Below are 21,626 nucleotides of genomic sequence, written 5' to 3' on the forward strand. Positions count from 1 at the left end.
ATCTTTCAGGCAGTCCTTTATGCTCACCAGCCTGCCAGCTGATGCATGCCAATCTCCTTCCCGGTCCTCTTCCACAAAGCTCCCTCATGAAAACCCATCTATTCCATGGGCCTCAAACCCCGTGCCTGGTAGCTGTCCTGTTCTTTGTTGGATGCTCTCCATGCTGGATATGCATGGTTTGGGTTACATGTATCTCTGTGCAGAGGGCCAGCCTAAAGGACAGAGCAGGAAAGAAACTCAACTGTTTTTGCTGATAAAATATCCCATTTCAGGCCAAGAACCTCTAAATTAGGGCCTGATCCAAAGCTTATTGAAGTCAATTTAAAGACTCCCTGCCCCAGATTCTTAAAGGTAATTAGGCACCTAAGCTCCACTGATTTCACTTGGCTTTGGATCAGGTCGCTAGTGCTTGACCTTAATTTCCTTAATCACTTGAGTAGGGGTTGCAGGATTGGGCTCTAAGATTCTCCCTCAAGGGTTTCTATTTTCAAGAGATGATTTCATAAACTCTTGGGAAAAAATAAGGTTTAAAAATAAATACATAATGGAATTCCTGAGTCCATTTTAATACATTTGATCCACTAACACTTTTGGTCTCTTGGTCCATGTGTTTCTTCTTCCAGCTGGAGTCCCTCACCCCAGATGATGCTGATAACTACAAGTGCATCGTTTCCAATGACCATGCTGATATCATCTACACTGTGTCCTTGATTGTGACTGAAAGTAAGTGCCCGGGATCCAGCTTGATTAATAACTAGACTAATTAATTAAGAATGAGATTTGGAAGGATCCAATTAGCTCTTTTTAGGAATCTCAGTGGATGCTTGCTTCCAAGAGAGTTTTCACTACCAGGTGAGGAAAAAACTACCCTGGTGTAATGCTTTTTATTTGTGCAAGATGTAATGACTGTAATAGTCGAGATTTAGCAATAAAATTGGGTTATTTGACCATTTTAATATTTCACAGATTTCTTGCTATCTAATTTCTATCTGTGATACTTATCTCCCCTCTTCCCCATATTGTCTGAGTGCCTCACAATCTATGGAGAACTGAGGCCCACAGAGACTAAGTAACCTGCCCAAGGTCATACAGGAAGTCTGTAGTGAGGCCAGAAACTGAAATTGGTTCTCCTGAGCTTGCAGCTAGTATTCTAACCACTGGACCATCCTTCCTCTCAGAGCAGGAGTGAGATTCACCCCCACATAGAGGTCTAGGAAGGCTTGGGGTGGTGCAGAGGACTTGTGAGGGTGCTCTGAACTGGAGGGAATTTCACCTCAAGCACTAAAAAGCAGGCAGATCCCAACATATCTACTGTCCAGTTGGGCAATCAGGTGCATCTTTAAACTCCTCTTCCACTTCACGACTGATGTGTTCCTGTGCACTGCACTGGGACCTTTATTAGCCTTTTTGTAGACACACTTGTCACCATCCCTCTTTGTTCATTTTGATTATTAACAATGACAATTTCCCCATCATTTTTTGGGGGGTGGGAAAGTGATGCTTGCAGACATTTACCTGTGAGAAGCCAACATATCCATGGCAAACATCTTGCACTGCCATATGGGAGTTCTGGGTTTGGCAATGAGTTCGGCACTCTCCTTGTCTTGGTCCCTCCCTTCCCCAAGGATAATAGTAACACAGCGCTTTTAGTTAGCTCCATTTTATTCTTAAGTTGGCTTGTCAGTATGCAGCGAGGAGATGTAGAAGCCCCAGAGCCCTGACAACAGCACGCACAGCTGGCACTGCTAGGAGCCAAGCATCTCCCACAAAGCTTCTTACCTTACCCAGAGGGCATCTTACCTCAGAAAAGGCTCTACAGTCATTCCCTCAGAGGAGCAACAGCATTTTCCCTCCACTACATAGTTTGACCAGTGGATCCACCTAGTTACATATCGATAGCCCATTCTGTGCCTTATACTGCAAACTTGTAGACAGCTGCTGTCAATCACTGCTCTGTAGAACAGGCTTAGGATGGTGCTCAAATCTCCCTGCATAGCGTTTTTATGTCTTAGGCCTGTCCAGCTGCTTTTGAGACTTCCTGCAGGATTTGTCCCTTAGCCTGCAGAGTGCATCAAAGCCAAGGAATCCCTCATGATGTTGTTATTTGTTTTGTTGTTTATTATTACGCTTCAGCTGAATGAATACAGGTAGTTACTTTGGGATTTTTTTTTTTCAGGTCAAGAAAAGTTGGATTTCAAAAAAATGCTTAAAAAAAGGTGAGGAGTTTTATCTCTGGAGGACTTATGTATTATTTCTTTATTTTTATTTCTTTATTTCAACAAGCTGAGCCGGGTTTCTCTGGTGTGCACTGAGACACTAGGCCATTTCTACAGAGCCACTTTACAGAGCAGAACAACAGCAGAAGCAGTGCAGGGAACTGCTCAAGGCTCCTAGCTTTGGGACGGCCATGTTCAGACTCAGTAACTCACAGGTCAGCCCACTCTTCCCCTCTGGCCTCAGCACTGGAGGAGAAGGCAACTAACTCCCAGCAGATTCTCTGACAGCGGTGCTGGGGAATTCTCCCCTCCCTCCTTCCAGCAGTTGGGAGACAAATATCCTGCCTCTTTTTCCCCACAAGTGGGGAGCCCCATTCTTGTTTGGAATCCTACCAATGGGAAGTCTGGCCCTACAGCTTCCACAGGCAGGAGTCCCATTACATCCAAAGCTGTAGAGGTGAGAGGTGCTTTTGTCACTTTGAAATATACCCTGCATTATATGGGGTCTATGCACAGGGGCCCTCCTGCTCCAAAGAAGAAAGCGAAGAAGGTGATTGATGAGAAGGAAATGCTTGAGATCCTCTCCAAGGTGCCAAAAAAGGACTTTGAGAGGGTCTGCATGGAATACGGCTTCACCGACTTCCGTGGGCTCCTCAGGAAGCTAAAGGAGATGAAGAAGAAAGTGGAGGTTGAGGTTAGTAATGCCGTCAGCTTTCAAAACACCTTGAACATGCATTTCTATTTTTGTGCCTGTAATGAACAACACTCCTACACATAAACCACACTACAATAATGGCCTTCAGAGGCAGCATTGCTGAACACTTTACAGAAAGTCAGCTGTAAGCCAAAGAGAAAAGGATTTCATTAGAGATGGGCCTAGAAGAAAATCCACATCCAAACAAATTAGCAGGGGAAGGGCAGTTCAAAATCCAAAACTGGATCCACATCCAAGTTTTGCATCTGGTCATCTGGCTTCAATTTTCAAAGGGGCATAAAGTTATTAGGTGTCCAAATCCCATTGAAATTCAGCAAGGAGAATGTGCCTTCAGCCCCTTAGAAAATAACGAGTGTTGTAAGAAGAATTCTCATTGTAACAAAAGCCTCCACTTGCTCAGCCAGAAGCTTTCCTGTATTGTTGTTTATTATCTGTATTATGACAGCACCTAGAGATTTCATCCAAGATCAAGGCCCTATTGTGCTAGATGCTGTAAAACATAGACAGTCCCTGCTCTGAAGGGTTACTGTCCAAATAGAGAAGGAAGACAAGGGACATATTAATATCCCATTTGCAGATGGAGAGCTGACAAACAGAAAAAAAAATTAAGTGGCATGCCCAAGGTCATACAGGGAGTCTGTGGTGGAGCCAGAAATTGAACCCAGCTCTGCTGTGTTCCTATTCAAGTGCCTTAATCCCAAGGCCATCCTTGCTCTTTGCGTGCACCAAAAACATTACCAGATGTCCAGAAGATGGAAACAGTGTTGCTTTTTGAGTATCACAAATTCCAAGAACCAATGCGAAATAAAAATAATAGTAAAAAAATCTATTATTAATGGGAACAAAGATCCAGTCTACTTCAAGTTATGGGAAGCAATACAGATTTCTGTTATATTTCTTCATAAACTGATCTTGCAGGCAGTCAAAGTTCTAAAACCTCTTGAGGATGTCTCAGCTAAAGTGGATTCCACAGCTATATTTGACACCATTCTGGAACTGAAGGACCCCAATACTAAGATGACATGGTATAAGGTAACCTCCCATATTTCCTTTGGTTTGACTAAAATAGTTGGAGGTACTGAGATTCAATCTGTCAGTGTTACTTAACTGAGGGCTTAGCTATTCTAGCTGCACATTCAGTTGTGGGTGGGGAAAGGTGGTAAGAATGCTGTGTATTATTCAGTGTCCTGTCTGACAAGGTCTGTTTGAGGGGTGTACAACTAGTCCTACTCCTTCTTTTTGTGTTAGGTAAAGACACTGGAGTGCTACATCTTTGGTAAAGAATCCCTCTAGCACAGATTCCCGTATTTGTTTTTTTTTCTTTTTAATTTTTACTAATCCCTCCAACTGCTGACCCTCCATTTATTTTGCCTGCAATCATGATAGGTCAACTCCCGATGTTTTACACAGTCAGCATAAACCCACAGCAAATTCAGTGCCAACTAAGGACTAAGCAAAAATGAAGGGCCAAATTCTGGCATCCTTTCTCACATTGAATGGTTCTTTACATTGCAAGTCAGTGCATTGATTTCAGGGAGACAGTTCACAAAGTAAGGTACAAAGGAAATAAGAACACCAGAATATAGTCCTGAGTAAGGAGTTGCTATGGGTTAAAGACTCTATGTTCTTGGTCACAATAATTACCCCTCTCAGCACTACATGATGTATTTTTCTAGTAGCCTATTAGAGCCTCAGAAAGGCTGACGTGCCTGGGCAAAGCATCATTGCCGATCACTGATTTCTATCTGAAACTGGTCAGTGGGCATGTAGATTGAGGACAGTTATTGTAGGGTTTACCGTGCAGCCCCATTGCTGGCTAAGCTGCTGGAGAAGCTCCTTAAATGTGGTGGTGTACATATTCCACATGCATCTGTGTTTCTTGGAAGAGCCTTTCAAAGGTGCCACATTGTCAAAGATGTCAATGTTCTCCTTTTCAGGGTAATGATCCCTTGCGTATTCAGTACTGCCTAGGAAAATATGAAATAAAACAGATGGGTACAAAGTATATGCTGTACATCTTAAACGTGAATGAAAAAGACTTGGGCACCTACAGTCTAATTGTGGCTGACAAGAAACTCTCTGCACAACTGAAAGTGATCGGTAATTTTTTATTTTTAAATGCATGATAGTGCGTATGTCATGATGAAACTGAAGATTACATACTTAAAAGGACTGTCAAGGTTGGTAAGTCAAACTCGAATCTATGTATCTTTTCTTATATCTATTTGCAACATCCATGACTCACTGGTCTTTCTATCATGAAACAGAAACCCACTATGGTACATGTCATGATCAACCTCACAAAAACCACTGTGCACATATGATCAAGGGATGTACATCCGAGATGGTAAATTTCAGCATGAAGCTTGGTTATTATACACAATAGGCCAAATTCCCCACTGACGTCAATGGGGTTGGCTGGGATATGAGTCAGCAGAGTATAGGGGAAAAGATGTAAATGATGAAAAACACCTTGGCAGTGTCCTTTTAATGGAAGTGAACCATGCTTACACAAAGTCACAAGGAATGGAGGGGAATGTACACACCCAGAGAAGATCCATTGCTAGTCCTTGCTATTGCAGGACAAGTGTGTGGTTGCAGTTTCTCCGGAAATCATGGATCCTGTCCATTTTGCATACAGCAACAAAGCTGCCTTAAATTACTGCCCAAATCATCAGGATAAAGACAGCCGCCTTCCTTACCCACAGTACTCCTGTTATGCCCCTTATCTGCCAACTCTTTCTGTTGTAGCTGGCCCATCTCCTGGGGACATGTTCTGCCACTAGTACTCGCGTTGGGAAGTATCTTATTTTGCTACTTGTTTTCAAGAGGACCACAGGAAGAATAAGGTCCTCCTAGTGCTGTCAGTTCTCATTCTTTATTCATGAAAGTAAAATATTACACTATGTGGCAAATACAAGTAGATGCATTTGGCACAGGTTATCCAGTAGGCTGACAAACTCCTCTTAGGCCACAGAGTGATCATGGAACTGCTCTGTTTCTGATACGGCAGCCTCAGGGGTGTCTGACCTGACTGCCGTCTCTCTGCGTGGCAGATGGCTCCAGACGAAACACAAACTCCAGGAAGGTTTCTGGATCTCGGCTGCACTGACCTGAGGCCATTTGCTTTACAGCAGGGGTCTCAAACACGCGGTCCACAGGGTGCATGCGGCCCGCGGAGTTATTTCCTGCGGTCCGCCATAGCTCCCCTCACCCCATGCCCTTCCGCCTCCACCACCCCCATGCACCGCATCCCCGCTCCTCCACCTACCTCCCAGTGCTTCCTGCCACCAAACAGCTGTTTGGCAGTGCTTAGACTTTCCAGGAGGGAGGGGGAAGAAGCGGGGATGCAGCGTGCTCAGGGGAGGAGGCAGAGAAGAGGCAGGGCCGGGGCGGTGATTTGGGGAACGGGTTGGAATAGGAGCAGGGAGGTGGCGGAGTTGGGGCGGGGACTTTGGGGAAGGTGTTGGAATGGGGGCAGGAAAGAGGGTGAGGCCTCATGGAAGGGGTGGAGTGGGGACGGGGCTGTGGGCAGAGGGAGGCTTTTGTATCTTTGTATGAAAAGGTGTCAGTGATGCGGCCCTCGGGCCAATGTACTAGTCCTCATGTGGCCATTGTGGTTATTTGAGTTTGAGATCCCTGCTTTACGGTGACTAGAATAAAGGGGAGAAAAGAATAAGAGTAAGGCAGAAGAACTGGACTAAGAAGCAATGTGCACACTGGTGATCAGCTTTGTAGGAAAACTTTCAATTTTTATCAAGTCCCAGGGACCACGTTCAGCCATAGCATAAGTGGACACAGGTCTCTGTGAAGTTAATCAGAGGTATGCCATCTTATATTAAGGATGCATATGTCCCTGTTATCTCCATACAAAAGAAATCAAAATGGTAGTGCCCAGTTCTCAGGTGGTGCAAATCAATGTAGCTCTATTGACTTCAATGGAGCTATGTTGATTTATTCCAGCTGAGGATCTGGCCCAACACAGTGTAGGAAAACCCGCTACATTTAGGAACAAATTTAAACTGTTAGCATGACTGTTTGTCCACATCTTAACAGATGAGCCCCTAAAGTTCCTGGCAGAACTGAAGCCACTGAAAGTGACAGAAAGGCAGACAGCAGTGTTTGAAATCCGCCTGTCCAAAAAAGTGCCCAATTTCACGTGGAAGTTCAATGGGAAGGAGCTGAAGCGGGACGACAAATATGAGATCATCACATCTGACGATGGATTAACCCACACATTGAAAATAAAGGATGTTCGGCCCAGCGACATTGGAGAATTTAGTGCCCAGGCTGGGGATCTGGTGCAGAAAGCGCCACTCTTCATTGAACGTAAGTGATGCAGGGATGGCATGCCTGAGCAGTATGTATGTAATCAAACCCTTCACAGCAGCATTTGAATGGGGGACCTACAAAGATGAAAAGCCCCGCTAACTCCATTAGCTGAAAGTTGTAGCAGACTCATCAAGTGCTTTTGCGGATCAATCACTGAAGGGGACAAAGACCATACTCTTCTGTTGTGGATTCCATAGACTGTAGGGAATTTTAGAAGAAACCTCTCAGGTTCAGAAGGCACAGTCCCTGTTTCATGGAGATTTAGCTATTTATCATTGTCAAACTGATTTGATTTAAAACAGAGAGCAAATGCATAGGGAAATTTGAAGGGAAAGGGAGGAGTTTATCATCAAAAGCACAATAAGACTGAACTTACTGATTACATGAAAACAGAGAACAATCAAAATGGAGCAAAGAAAAAAAAAGTATTCAACTCAGAATCTGCCGCATTTCAACAGAAGAGGAGATGATCCCCTGTGTATGTTTTGCATTAGTTTAAGGCTGCAAAGCTCTTCAGGGATCTTGTGCAAATGTAAGATCAGTGCTATCACCAGTATTGCGGTAACTGTAACCAACACCACAATACCTTGGAGTCCTTTCTAATATTGTTTTTGGTGAAAGAGCTATCTCCATCACTCTACTCATGTGGCCCCAGTACTTTACCCTCCCAATCTTTCTGTGATTCCTGTCCATGCTACTCCGGGCCCTCAGTAAAGGTTTTCAACCTACCCTTCTCAGATGTGTCCCAGAATACTTTGCTGTCATTACCAAGGGGCTTCAAATAGAATCAGCATCATTGTTTTGGATGCATTTGAAGAGGACCAGTTGCAAGCAATGAAGCGAGTCCTTTCTGGTGCAAACATAGAGTTAAGGAATGGGAGCCAGCCTCTCACGTTTCAGTTTAGTCTCCACCCAAAGACTATTACATGAGGCACCAAGGTTTTACTCAGACAGCCGTGCAGTTTGCACCATACTCATCAGGGAAAATATGTCACCTACAGAAGCGGCAGCCATCTTGGAAGTAAAGTTCTAAGCTTGGAGTCTCTCTCCCCCACTGCAGCATATTAATACCCCGCTGAGGTGATACAAACAGACCCTCTCTAGCCTTGATTTCTAAGATTATTCCGCAAATATGAAATTTCATACTGCTGATCTCTTTACCCTCTCTCTTTCTCAAGGAATTCCAATTAAATTTCTCAGCAACTTGAAGAATGTCCGAGTCAAGGAGAAGGGGAAAGCTTGCCTGGAGTGTGAGCTGACCTCTAAAGATGTTACGCTGAAGTGGATGAAGGATGGGAGGGTAATTGAGAGGTCTGACAAATACAGCATGACACGTGAAGGGAAGAGGGCAGAGCTAATCGTTGATGATGCTGAGCTGAGTGACTCAGGAGAGTACACAGTGGTTGCTATGCAAGATAATGACCCAACAGAGTACTGCAGCACTTCCAATGTAATGGTGGAAGGTAAGGGCAACTGGGTCAAGAGCATAGTTTGAATTGAGAAAAGAAACTAGCTTTAATCATGCTGCGCTGTTCTATGTTACAGAGATGCTGTCTTGTCTAGTGGTTACAGCAGGGGACTTGACATCAAGTGACTTGGGTTCTGTTCCTCACTCGGCAGTGTGCTTGCTGTTTGACATGGGGCAAATTACTTAACCTCCTTGTGCATCTGTTTTCCTATTTGTAGAGCAGAGATAATAGATAACTGTTATCTGCTAAGTGCCTTTCTTTGATCCAAGATGCTATTTAAGTGTAAAGCAGTAGATTAAGACCTTGCATATAGGCGTCTGAAACTCACAAGTATTCAGTGTCCCTTTGTGATTTTAATCAGTGTGAGCATAAGGGAGTCTTATCCTGATATTTTAAAGTGTCCCGCCCAGCATCTGATTGCCTCCCCCCTACTACCAGTAGTACATAGGCCACAGTTTCAGGAGATCACTGGCGTAAATATTAATGATCATTATTGTTACATGAACAAATATTGTAACAGGTTTCAGAGTAGCAGCTGTGTTAGTCTGTATTCGCAAAAAAGAAAAGGAGTACTTTTGGCACCTTAGCGACTAACAAATTTATTTGAGCATAAGCTTTCGTGAGCTACAGCTCACTTCATCAGATGCATTCGGTGGAAAATACAGTAGGGGGATTTTATATACACACACAGAGAACATGAAACAATGGGTTTTATCATACACACTGTAAGGAGAGTGATCACTTAAGATGAGCTATTACCAGCAGGAAGGAGGGGGGGGAGGAGGAAAACCTTTTGTGGTGATAATCAAGGTGGGCCATTTCCAGCAGTTAACAAGAATATCAGAGGAACAGTGGGGGGTGGGGTGGGAGGGAGAAATACCATGGGGAAATAGTTTTACTTTGTGTAATGACTCATCCACTCCCAGTCTCTATTCAAGCCTAAGTTAAATGTATCCAGTTTGCAAATTAATTCCAATTCAGCAGTCTCTCGCTGGAGTCTGTTTTTGAAGTTTTTTTGTTGAAGGATAGCCACTCTCAGGTCTGTAATCGAGTGACCAGAGAGATTGAAGTGTTCTCCGACTGGTTTTTGAATGTTATAATTCTTGACATCTGATTTGTGTCCATTTATTCTTTTACGTAGAGACTGTCCAGTTTGACCAATGTGCCAGCAATGCCCCTCTGCCATGTACATGATGGCATATATCACATTGGTAGATGCGCAGGTGAACAAGCCTCTGATAGTGTGGCTGATGTGATTAGGCCCTATGATGGTGTCCCCTGAATAGATATGTGGACAGAGTTGGCAACGGGCTTTGTTGCAAGGATAGGTTCCTGGGTTAGTGGTCTGGTGTGTGGTTGCTGGTGAGTATTTGCTTCAGGTTGGGGGGCTGTCTGTAAGCAAGGACTGGCCTGTCTCCCAAGATCTGTGAGAGTGATGGGTCTGACCACTATCAGTCCACTGGCTCATTATACAATTATCTTAGGTTTGAATAGAGACTGGGAGTGGATGAGTCATTACATAAAGTAAAACTATTTCCCCACGTTATTTCTCCCCCCACCTCACCCCCCACTGTTCCTCAGACATTCTTGTTAACTGCTGGAAATGGCCCACCTTGATTATCACCACAAAAGGTTTTCCTCCTTCCTGCTGGTAATAGCTCATCTTAAGTGATCACTCTCCTTACAGTGTGTAAGATAAAACCCATTGTTTCATGTTCTCTGTGTGTGTATATAAATCTCCCCACTGTATTTTCCACCGAATGCATCCGATGAAGTGAGCTGTAGCTCATGAAAGCTTATGCTCAGATAAATTTGTTAGTCTCTAAGGTGCCACAAGTACTCCTTTTCTTTTTTGTGAAATATTGTAACGGTATTATTAGTCCTGTAGAATAAACTGCTGTCTAGAAAATTCGATGGAAAAAGGCAAAGCCAGAAAGAGGAAAAAGCTCAACATAACCCAGTTGCTTGCAATTGGTACTTCAGCTTAAACCAGAGTCAAATTTTTCTGAGCCCTTTCTGAGTTCTAGTGGCCTTTACCATATTCAGGTGACTAATGGTGGAGGTAGGTTGGCTTTGATTTATACCGAGCTTCCCGGGCACAAAAAGTGTTGTCTCATAGAAGCCCGTTTTAGAAAAACCGGCACAGAGAATGAATGGATAAACACCTATTTCCCCCACATAAAGCCAAATGGTGTGGCAGGGCAGGGGCAGTGCACAGACCTGTCATTCAGGAAGGACAGGCTCAGGACGAAGCTCAGTATTCATAATCCTGGGAAGGATGGAGACACCAAATGTAGCACAGGTTTAAAAAAGGCTAACAGGGGACTTGGGCATACTCTGAGAGGGGGGCATGACCCCACCCCCACTATGACCCTGCCCGTGCACCAGGGGCTTCACTCCTGTTTGGGGTGGCAGTGGCAAGGAACACCCACACAACAGCTGGGCTGGGCACACCACCCTTTCCACAGACCACTGCTCCTCATCTCCAGGTAAACTGGGGTCTGTTCCGAAAGGGGAAGGACTCTTCCCCACCCACCTGAGCAGAGGACTTGGGGTGAGGGGGAAGGAGACTCTACCAATACCACCTCAGCACAGCCAGGCTGGGGTGGCAACAAAAGCCCTCCGCAATGCAGTCTTCTATCAGAGCGGTTTGGCATGGGTTCCCCCCCCCCAGCTGTGTCCGAAAGCATGATGTTTCAGAGTTAACAGCCCTTTGAAATGAATGTGGCGATTCACTCTTTTACAGCTATTGTTTCAGGCTCCCTGCAGACTCAGGCAGGGGTCACTGCATGGGTTACACACAGGTCATCTTTTCAGCATATCTTTGTGCAGCCATGAGGGCTATGAAGAGAATGGTTTTAAAATGAAAACTCAGATTTATGTGCCATCATGTGCCTACAGAGACTATCCCTTAACCTGGCCCTGGGTTTGTGGAATGTGCCTGGTCATGTCAGGTTGAATTTGGCTCTTGGTCTTCAGGGGAAGGGAGGGAAGAGGCCAACACAGACTGATATATGAGTGCCATCTACAGGCCACTTGTTAGAATTACATAAACAGCATCTGCAGGGCTGGCTGTGTATTCCATCCTCCTGGCTGGAGGAAGGTCAAGGGTATATGTTAGCTTCTCCTACTTCTTCAGACAGAAAATTGGGGCGGCGGGGGAGAGATTTCACATGAACAGGTGTCCTGATGAGCTTTCAACTCCTCTGGCCTTTTTAAAACTTGATTTAAAACCCATCCCTTTAAAAAGACCACCTCCTTCCTATTTTCCAGAAAGGGGCAGGTCAGAAGCAATGAATTTCCCCCAATGGCCTTTGCGCACTGAAGAGAGATTTCTTAGAGAGACATTCTTTCCCCCATTTCTCAGGAAGCTTGACCTTACAATCACTATTGGCATATCAGCCCCTTCCGATTGTCCCCATCTCTCAGCTGTGATATATTAACACATTCACTTGTCCTTCCTTTTGGCAGATGTCTCTGCCAGTGGGTTTCTCTGCTCCCTTTTCCCATCATAAAATTGAACTTATCAATTAGAGACAGGCGCCAGTGTTTGATCCTACTAAGTGTCTAGTTGTTTATCCCAACTGAACCAAACACTTTTATGGTATGAGGTTTATCCCTTGCTAATTCTCTGCTTTGGTGCAGAAGCGCTTGGTGAGTCAAAGTTGTTTTTACTCACTGTCCTTATTCACTTATTCCTTACTCTCCCTGGGATTTTTTTCAGAGAGATTTGCTACAGTCAAGAGTGGCATGTCTGATGTTCAGGCTCCAACTGGGAACCCAGCAGAGCTCTGCGTTATCCTCAATGATGAGAAGGTAGAGGGAGTTTGGCTGAAGGATGGCAAAGAGGTAAAGAGTTTATGTTGTAATTAGAAAAATGAAGGGCTGGAAAAACTTAGTGGGATTTTTACCTGAGTAAGGACTGCAGGTATCGACCCAGTGTTGATAACTTGGAAAGGAACCTAGAATAAGGATGGACAAACTGGTCTAAGTCTTCCCAACTCAAATGGAACCTCTCTCTTCTTTGTTTTGAATCCCTTTAGCTTGGCACCCACCCTTTGTTTGTCAACTATCTTCCTCTGCCAAGCACCCCAAAAGTCATTGGTTCACTCCCTTCCCACGCCTTCTAACCAACCTTCTCAGCCTCTCCCTCTCTCTCACGGAATCGCATCCTTCCCCACAGGGTCAGCAGGTCCCACTCCCTCCCCACCCCAGGTCATCAGCAAATTTGGCAATATATCCACTGGACACCAAGATGCTGCCCCAGTCAGATTTCATGTGCAGAGTGGCTCCCCCAGTGAGAAGCAGTGATCATTCAGATCCTCACAGTGAATACATAATACTCGACACTGACACTCTTTTCAGCCAAGAATCACAAAGCATTTTACAAGCATACAAGCCAGGATTCCTGACTCTTTGTTCCTTGTTCTAATCAGGCCCTTATAGTCAAGAATCTCTGATTAGGTCTTTTGTAAGCTGCCTTAATCTTCCTTTCAGATCACAGATATGACAGTGATCCAGATAGTCAAGCAGGGAGCTGTCCACAAATTGATCATTGAGAAAATGGGAGAGGAACATGAAGGGAAGTACACGTTCAGAGCCAAGGGGGCAGAAAGTGAGGCCACCATAACCATTGCAGGTACTACCTCCTTTCCTTAACGCTACTCACTAATCAATCATTTGCACATGTCGGATCAAATTTCTAACAGGCCTCCTTCCTGGGGCCTGCGACATTTGCAGTCTCATCCATTTGTGTATGCAAAACCCATTTCTTGACACACAAAAGGGCATTTGCTCACGCTTTAATGGGAGTAAATCAGAAAATCATTTTAAGTGGCTACATTTAGGAGCCTATCTTTAAGTATTGCAATTTGAAAAAATGTGGCCTGAACAATTTGTTGACTATTACTCTTGTAGGAACAACAAGAAAAATCTTCTAGCAGGAAAATATTTTTTTTGCCTAACTCTTGGCCGGCAGATGGCGCTAACTGAGCTCTTCAAACTCCCTTCACTTTTAACATAGCAGTCAGCCTGCCTCTGTCCTTTAAATGAGCGGGGCTCAGACTAGTGATTGTTACTGAGACATCAGGCAGAGTGTAGCACAAACTAGTTACTAACATATGAACATTCCAGATTGAAAAAAATGTAACTGAATTCTGTTTAACTAAAAACCTACGCTGACCAATTTGGTTGGGGCTATAGATCGTGACTTTTTTTGTTGAAAAAAGGATTTTTTGACAAAAAGTGGCCTTTTATAAATGAAATTTTTCATGGAAAAAAATGGTTTCTAAAAGTTCTGGTTGTCTGCACAAAAAATGAAAACAGAAATTGTTTCGCTGTCGGGGGGGAGATCAGTTTTTCATTGACAAACAGGACAATTTCAGCAAAATATGTTGTTTAAAATTATGAAATCTTTTTTATAAAAAAATTGGCAGAAAATACTGTTTTCCAGACAGCTCTAGCGGCAGCCGTATTCTGCAACATTTATTCATCATGCACAATACTTTTCTATTCCCATAGTACCTTACTCTGCAAGTAGTCTCACTGGTTTTATAGAATCATAGAACCATAGGGTTAGAAGGGACTGCCAGGATTATCTAGTCTAACCCCCTACCAAGATGTAGGATCCCTATGGAACCCCATTTGAGACCGCCTTCCAATCTGACATCACTCTATGAATAATTTCTCATTGTTTGCAATTGTTGAAGCAATTATGTGTGTACTTAATGGATACATACTTTCATAGTACTCAGTAGAATCTGTCCCTTGGTCAGGAGCATCACAGGGATTTAGTCTTGTGCCTTGCAGAGTTTAGAATCACCACAGGATTTAACTTTCTCCTCTGGAACTCAGGAACTTCTTGAGACTGATGCTCCCTGGAGGCCCCTTGTCTCCTCTTCTGCTGAGCTGGACAGTCTTGGGCAAGCCCGACGGGTCTCTGTATGGTAATTGAGAAAACCGGAATATCTGAATCCAAAGGTAGTAAATATACTGGGAGCCCCTCAGGACCTTCATAAAATCAGGGATTCTACCATTAAAGAAATTTGAGGGTGAAAGAGTTAAGGCCCTGAACAATGCCACCATTGCAGAGGAAGTCACTAATGCATTAAAAGCACCAGAGTACCTTTGTGGCTGCAGTTATTCATATGTCTTTTTTCCATTTTTTTCCAAGATGTTCCTGTCATTGACCCATCTGTGCTGGAGGTTTTGGCAGCACACCCAGTGACTGTGAAGGCCAGGCATACAGCATACATCAAGGTTCCATTCAAGGGAAAGCCACTGCCAAAAGTCACCTGGTTCAAGGATGGTATTGAGGTGACAGAGGAAGAGAAGGTTGTGATGGACAAAGCCAGTGACTATGCAATGCTCACAATAAAAAACTGTGTGAGAGAAGACAGTGGAAACATTATGCTGAAGCTGAAAAATGATTGTGGTTCAGCTATTGCTAATATGTTTCTCAACGTTGTTGGTAGGTCCTGAACAAATCATTTATAGCAATTCACTAGTTCTGTAGTCATGTAGAGTTGTAAAGGTGCAGTCTGAGACTACTGTGGGTCCAAAGCTCAGAAATCCCTGCATGGGGGACAGAATGTGACTCAGAAGATCAGCTGGTGTAAATTCGTGTAACTCTAACACCAATTTACACCAGATGAGGAGATAGCCTTCTAAATAATGGCCATCCACTCACTGTTTATCTCCCAATGTTGCAGACAAACCAAAACCACCACAGGGTAAAGTGGAATTGCTAGAGCATACGGGAAAATGCATTAAAATGAAATGGAAAGCACCCAGAGACAATGGAGGAAAGCAAATGACCCACTTCATCATTGAAAAGAAGATGGCTGGGAAAAAGTCCTGGATCAAAATTGGGGAAACTGACAGCAAACACACCACATTTGCCACTGATAAGGTAGAAGAAGGTAAAGCCTATCAGTTCAGAATCATGGCTGTCAATGCAGAAGGTCTGAGTGATCCACTGGAGACAGAAGAAATCTTTGCTGGGGAACCTATTGGTAAGCACCTGAGCATTCCAGAGCTGCCATTTTTAATGTGGCTTTATTTTTGCTCCTTCCCTCCCCTACTCCCTCCACCCCCAAGAGCACATTGTCTCTTCTTTGACTTTCTGCACTTCAGGGTTGAAAGCTCCAAGAAGGGCAGGCCCTTTGTAACCATCCCTCACTTGGTCTGATAGTCGGTTTGAACCAGGGACAATGTCCTTTGACGGCAAGCAGTAGGGTATTAAAAAACTGCTCCTTTGGACTAGCCACTAAGACCCATACTTGCCAGATGTGGGTTACACAAACTTAACAGGATACTTGCCTTATTTGTATTGTCTTAGATCAATCTCTCAGAGCTGAGAGATACCCAAAACAAAAATAAGGCGGAGGGAGATTTTGCAACATTTGCTATTCAATGTTGTTAGTTTTTTTTATACAAGGGCATAGTTGTGTATGGTAGGGCTGCTTGAAATTTGAAATTTTTTCATCAAATCAATTTTTTTACAAAAATGGGGGGTAGGAGGGAAGGGACAAAACTATTTTTTTAAAGTGTCTACTTTCTATGCAAAATTTAAATTAAAAAAATGAATGCCCAAACACACAATAATTTTTTAGCCAATAACTGAAATATTTAAATACTGAAATGCTTTCAGAGTGTCTCATGAGATTTGTAATGTAGGCATCTCATGCTCCCGTTCTCTTCTATGGACCAGGATCCCCAGTCTAACTACACTTCCCATAATGCACCACACCCATCTGACTTGCTATCATTCACAGTCTTGGTGCATCATGGGAGATATAGTCCAATCAGTAAGCTCAGCCAACATAAGAGAATGAGAGCCTCAGGTGCTGGAACTACAGCTTCCAATAGGCACTGTGGCAGTATTTCAGAATACAAATATTTCAATTTTTGAATGAAAAATTTCCATTTTTTATTTTTCACTGAAAATTTGAAATTTTCCATGGAAAATGTCATTAAAAATTATATTCCACATTTAAAAAAAAAAAAAGTTAACTGACCAGTTCTCCGGTGGAACTTCCAACCTTGGTTATTCTTTCAGTGATTGCTCATGTCCATTCCATATTAGTGTGTGTGCTCCTGTGCCTGAAGTTTTTCCCTCAGCAGTATCCACAGGGGACCGGCTCTGGTGCCCTCTGGAGTGGCATCCGCATGACATGGTATAAGTGGCGACACCAGTTTCCCCCACCCTCATTTCCTTCTTGCCACCAGTGACAGTGCTGGAACGTCCATTGCTTCGGGTAGCACTGTTCCATTCTCTGTTCTTGCGAATTTTGAAATCCTGTAAAATAGTTATATATAGTTAGTACTTTCTTAGCTGCCCTTAGTAGTAGTTCTCGAACTCTTTGTTAGTCCCAGAGGGGACCCAGCCGGGGGTCAGGGCATGTCCCGGTCCTCAGGCTTTAAGCTCTGCGATCACTGCAGATGGCCTATGCCCATCAGCGATTCACATACTAACCGCCTAAGGTGCTTAGGCAAAGTGCACATAAGTGACAAGTGCCATATCTGTAAGTCCTTCAAACCTAGGATGAAAAAGGAGCACGATATCTGTCTAAAAGCATGCCTAATGGAGTTGGCACTCACTCCGGCACCAGAGCAGCGGTCCGACTCCGCACTGAGCACCGTGGCCTCCATGCGCAGTGCTCCCCCAGTGCAGTCCATGAGCTGGCAGCAGTCTCACTCCATGGCTCTGGTCAAGAAGATCTCCTACCTCTTGCAAGGGAAAGGAAAGATCAGGAGGAGAGCCAAGACCTGTGTCGGGCAGCTCAACATCCCCCTCGGGAAGTCGGGCCCCAGCTCAAGTCAAGCGGTGCAGCCCTTCCCATGCTTTGCCTGTGACTCTGGATAGCGGTGCAGGCCCCGGCCAGCTTCAGGTGCTGTCAATGCCCAAAGCCCTTCAAGAGGCTCAGGAGATCCTGAAGCTCCAAGAGCCGCCCTCATTGGCTCCTGTGGTACCCCAGTCTCAGGGAAAACCCACGTTGGGACCTATGCTTGTGTCCCCACCTCAGTAGTACTGTTCCCCATCGAGAGGGGCGTCCCACCAGCATTGGCCCGCCCGCAGGCACCATGCCTCAGGACTGCAGAGGCAGGCTCAGCGGGGCCCTCTTCGGTCCGCATATTGGGGGCACCAATCAAGGAACTCGAGGCATACTTTGCCGGTAGATTGGCACAGACCCTCTGAGGCACTTGCCACCCAGCAAGAATTCTGGGACCAGCTCCAACTGTCCTCAAGGGCCCAGGACCTATCCTGGGACTGATTGGACACCAGAGACCGCTGATCGCCAGGCCGTCATTGCCTGTTTCCAAAAGGGAAGGTCACCCTACTCAGGACAATCCTCCCGGCAACTGGCCCATAGTAGCTCCCGTTCCCATTTGATGTCCTGGAGTGATCAAGTAGCGTGATGCATGGCTCGCCAGGTATTGGACGCAGATCTGCCACACTCCATCAGTCCCCAAGAGCCCAATCAAGACAGTCTCACTCAGACTGGCACTGGTCGGACAAGAGGCACCACTCAGACCAATCCTGGTTGCCTGGTACTGACCGCTCCACTGGTAGCTCTGTCTCGGAGCGAGGTTCCCTGACTGGGACAAGCCCCGGTACCGACGGTGCTGTCTATATTATCAGCACTGAAACCTGTCCCATGGCCCCAAGCACAGTGGCCGGTGCCATGGTACCCATGCAACCCTTGGGGGTTCACCCAACCTTCCCAGGCTGCCCGATGGGTGTCAGGAGCCTCGGAGAGGCCAGCGGCCTCAGTATCCCTTCCCCCTCCGGTGCTTGAGACTTTGGGGGGTAAGTCCTCACAGGTCCAGGAGGACCCAGGGGAGCAAGCTGCTGGACCACCAATGGACTTGGAGGTTCTGACAGCACCGGCATCAGCATCATCCTCATCCTTGCCAGATGAGGCTGTCACTGGGCCCCCTCACCCAGTGCCTCAGGATGACGCCAAGGTACCCCAGCAACTTTTGAAGAGGGTCACTTCCAACCTGGGGTCTCCGGCAGAGGAATTGGAAGAGACCTCAGACTCTGTTCAATGTCCTTATCTGCTCATTTCCTGCCAGGGTGGCTCTTCCCCTTCATGAAGGGATTTCCAAGATCACTGGTGCCCTGTGGCAGACCCCTTCTTCCTTGGCCCCATCTATAAAACCCCAAATGCAAGTACTTTGTGCCAACCGGGGGGCATGACTACTTATACTCCCACCCGACCTCCAATTCCCTTGTGGTCAAGGCGGTTAACCACAAGGAGAGGCAAGGACAACCTGGGGCCATCCCCAAGAATAAAGACTCCAGGAGGCTGGATCTTTTCAGACGTAAGGTTTATTCGTCTTCCAGCCTTCAGCTGAGAGTAGCCAACCACCAAGCCCTCCTTGGCCGATATGACTTCAATATGTGGCAAGCCATGGCCAAGTTCGAAGGGTCGCTCCCAGAGGTTTCCAAGAAGGAGTTGTGAGGGATCCTCGATGAGGGCACGACTGCAGCAGCCTCCAGGCAGCGTCAAATGCTGCTGATGCTGCTGCTCGCACCATGGCTTCCACTATCTCCATGCAGGAGCCTCTTGGCTGCTCCTCTCTGGATTCTCCACCGAGGCCCAGCAGTCAATGCAGTTCCTGCCCTTCAATAGCTGGGCTTTATTTGCAGAGCAAACAGACAGCAAGTTGCACAGCCTCAAGGACTCCCGCACCACCCTGAAGACCCTGGATCTCTACATCCCAGCCATGGCACGTAAGCAGTTTAAACCTCAGCAGCCACAGGGCCAGGGGAGCCAGCCTCAGCAAGACCAGCCCCATAAATGAGTAAGGGCTTCAAGCGCCGTGCAAGCCACCCGCCTCCACCCTCTGTCCAGTCAGACTCAACCCAGAATAAGCGGAAGCCAAACGGTCGTTTTGAGGGTGCGTCCAAGGGCGACCTACCAGACTATTCTCCAGATCCATCTTTCCCAGTGTTCTCCAACTGCCTTTCCCTCTTCCTCCCTTCCTGGTCAGCTATAACCTCGGACTGATGGGTCCTCAGCACAGAGGAACAGGGCCTCCAGTTCCTTTCTACTCCCCCTTCTACCCACCTTCTCCGTCCCTCTTCAGGGACCCCCTCATGAGAGTCTCCTGGTTACTACAGCTGTGTGTGGTGGAAGAAGTTCCTCTTGAGTACAGGAACAAGCTGTTTTATTCCAGTACTTTTTAATCCCAAAGGCCAAGGGCGGTCTATGGCCCATCCTGGACTGTGAGACCTCAACAACTACCTAAAGAAGTTAAAGTTCCACATGGTTTCCTTGGCTTCTATTATCCCCTCCCTGGGTCCGGGAGACTGGTATGCCACCCTCAACTTGAAGGATGCATGCTTCCACATAGCAATCTTTCAAGGACACAGACGCTTCCTCCAGCTTACAGTCGGCCACTACCACTACCAGTTTGCGGTCCTTCCATTCGGCCTCGCAGCAGCACCGAGAGTGTTTACCAAGGGCATGTCGGTGGTAGCGGTTTACCTCAGGCACCGGGGTATCCAGATCTTCCCATACCTCGACGACTGGCTTGTCAAGGGCAGCTCCAGGTCTCAAGTCCAAAGGGATGTTGCAGTGCTTCAAGCTATGTGCTGCTCTCTGGGCCTACTGGTGAATGATGAAAAGTCAACATTAGTGCCGGTGCAGAGAACAGAATTCATCTAAGCGATCCTCGACTCAACCTGTGCCAGGGCGTTCCTGCCGCTGGAAAGGTTCCGCGCATTGATGAACATCATCGTGGAAGTCTCCACATTCCCTCTGATGACAGCCGGGGTCTGTCTGCGCCTCCTGGGTCACATGGCAGCGTTCACTTATGTGGTCTACCATGCCAGACTCCGGACATGGCCCCTGCAACAATGGCTGGTGACGGTCTATTCCCAGTCCAGAGACCCCCTTGAGAAGATGGTTACCATTCCCCAGGTGATGCTTGCCTCGCTGCGGTGGTGGACAGACCGCAGAACAGTCCTGGAAGGGGTTCCGTTCAACAACCCTCTACACTCTATCGAGTTGATGTCAGATGCCTCAGACCTTGGCTCGGGGGCGCATATCGGTTTCCTCCAGACTCAGGGATGTGGTCTCCGGACAAAGTGCGGTTGCATATAAACGTCAAAGAGCTCTGAGCAATCTGGCTGGCATGTGGAGTTTTCTTGCCCCATCTGTCAGGCAAGGTGGTATGAGTCCTAATGGACAACACAGACTCGATGTTCCGCATCAACAGGCAAGGGGGGCAGTGCGCGCGTCGACCCTCCGTCAGGAGGCACTCCGTCTATGGGACTTCTGCATCAGCCACAAGATCCACCTGGAAGCTTGTTACCTTCCCGGCCTGGCGGACCAGCTCAGCAGGGACTTTTCCTCTCACCACGAGTGGTTGCCCTATCCAGAGGGAGCCTGCATGATCTTCCAAAGGTGGGGAACTCCTCAAGTGGAGCTGTTCGCTACCAGGCAGAACAGGAAATGCCACTGGTTTTGTTCTCAGCAAGGTCTGAGCAAGAGCTTCCTCTCCAATGCCTTCCTCCTGTCGTGGTCAGGGACCCTGATGTACGTGTTCCCTCCGATTCCACTCATCAGCAGGGCCCTGGCAAAAATCAAGAGGGACGAGGTGCAGGTCATCACGATCACCACAGCGTGGCCTCGCCAGCACTGGTTCGGCATGGTCATGAGCCTGTGAGCAGCCCCTCCCTGGCCCCTGCCCAACCGACCGGACCTCCTGTCACAGGACCATGGTCGGCTCCTGCACCCCAACCTCATGTCCCTCCACTTCTCGGCGTGGATGCTGAGTGGCTGAACCCGGAGGAGCGGACCTGTTCAGAAGGAGTCCAGCAGGTCCTCCTGGAAAGTAGGAAGTCCTCAACTAGACTGACTTATCTGGACAAGTGGACAA

At 46.4% G+C, this 21,626-nt stretch overlaps 1 protein-coding gene across 1 annotated transcript in view; it reads left to right on the forward strand.

Annotated features, from left to right (window-relative positions):
- IGSF22 (immunoglobulin superfamily member 22) overlaps positions 1 to 21,626 on the forward strand; it is a 47,357-nt gene that overhangs the window by 3,441 nt on the left and 22,290 nt on the right. The window contains exons 4-14 of the mRNA XM_038406068.2: positions 624 to 723; positions 2,177 to 2,216; positions 2,733 to 2,910; positions 3,850 to 3,963; positions 4,869 to 5,031; positions 6,988 to 7,260; positions 8,442 to 8,726; positions 12,457 to 12,581; positions 13,230 to 13,371; positions 14,905 to 15,201; positions 15,443 to 15,745. Of these exons, the coding sequence (XP_038261996.1) occupies positions 624 to 723; positions 2,177 to 2,216; positions 2,733 to 2,910; positions 3,850 to 3,963; positions 4,869 to 5,031; positions 6,988 to 7,260; positions 8,442 to 8,726; positions 12,457 to 12,581; positions 13,230 to 13,371; positions 14,905 to 15,201; positions 15,443 to 15,745 (2,020 nt within the window). The remainder of the gene's footprint in view (positions 1 to 623; positions 724 to 2,176; positions 2,217 to 2,732; positions 2,911 to 3,849; positions 3,964 to 4,868; positions 5,032 to 6,987; positions 7,261 to 8,441; positions 8,727 to 12,456; positions 12,582 to 13,229; positions 13,372 to 14,904; positions 15,202 to 15,442; positions 15,746 to 21,626) is intronic.

Source organism: Dermochelys coriacea, chromosome 6 (genome assembly GCF_009764565.3).
Source record: "Dermochelys coriacea isolate rDerCor1 chromosome 6, rDerCor1.pri.v4, whole genome shotgun sequence".
Taxonomy (NCBI): domain Eukaryota; kingdom Metazoa; phylum Chordata; order Testudines; family Dermochelyidae; genus Dermochelys; species Dermochelys coriacea.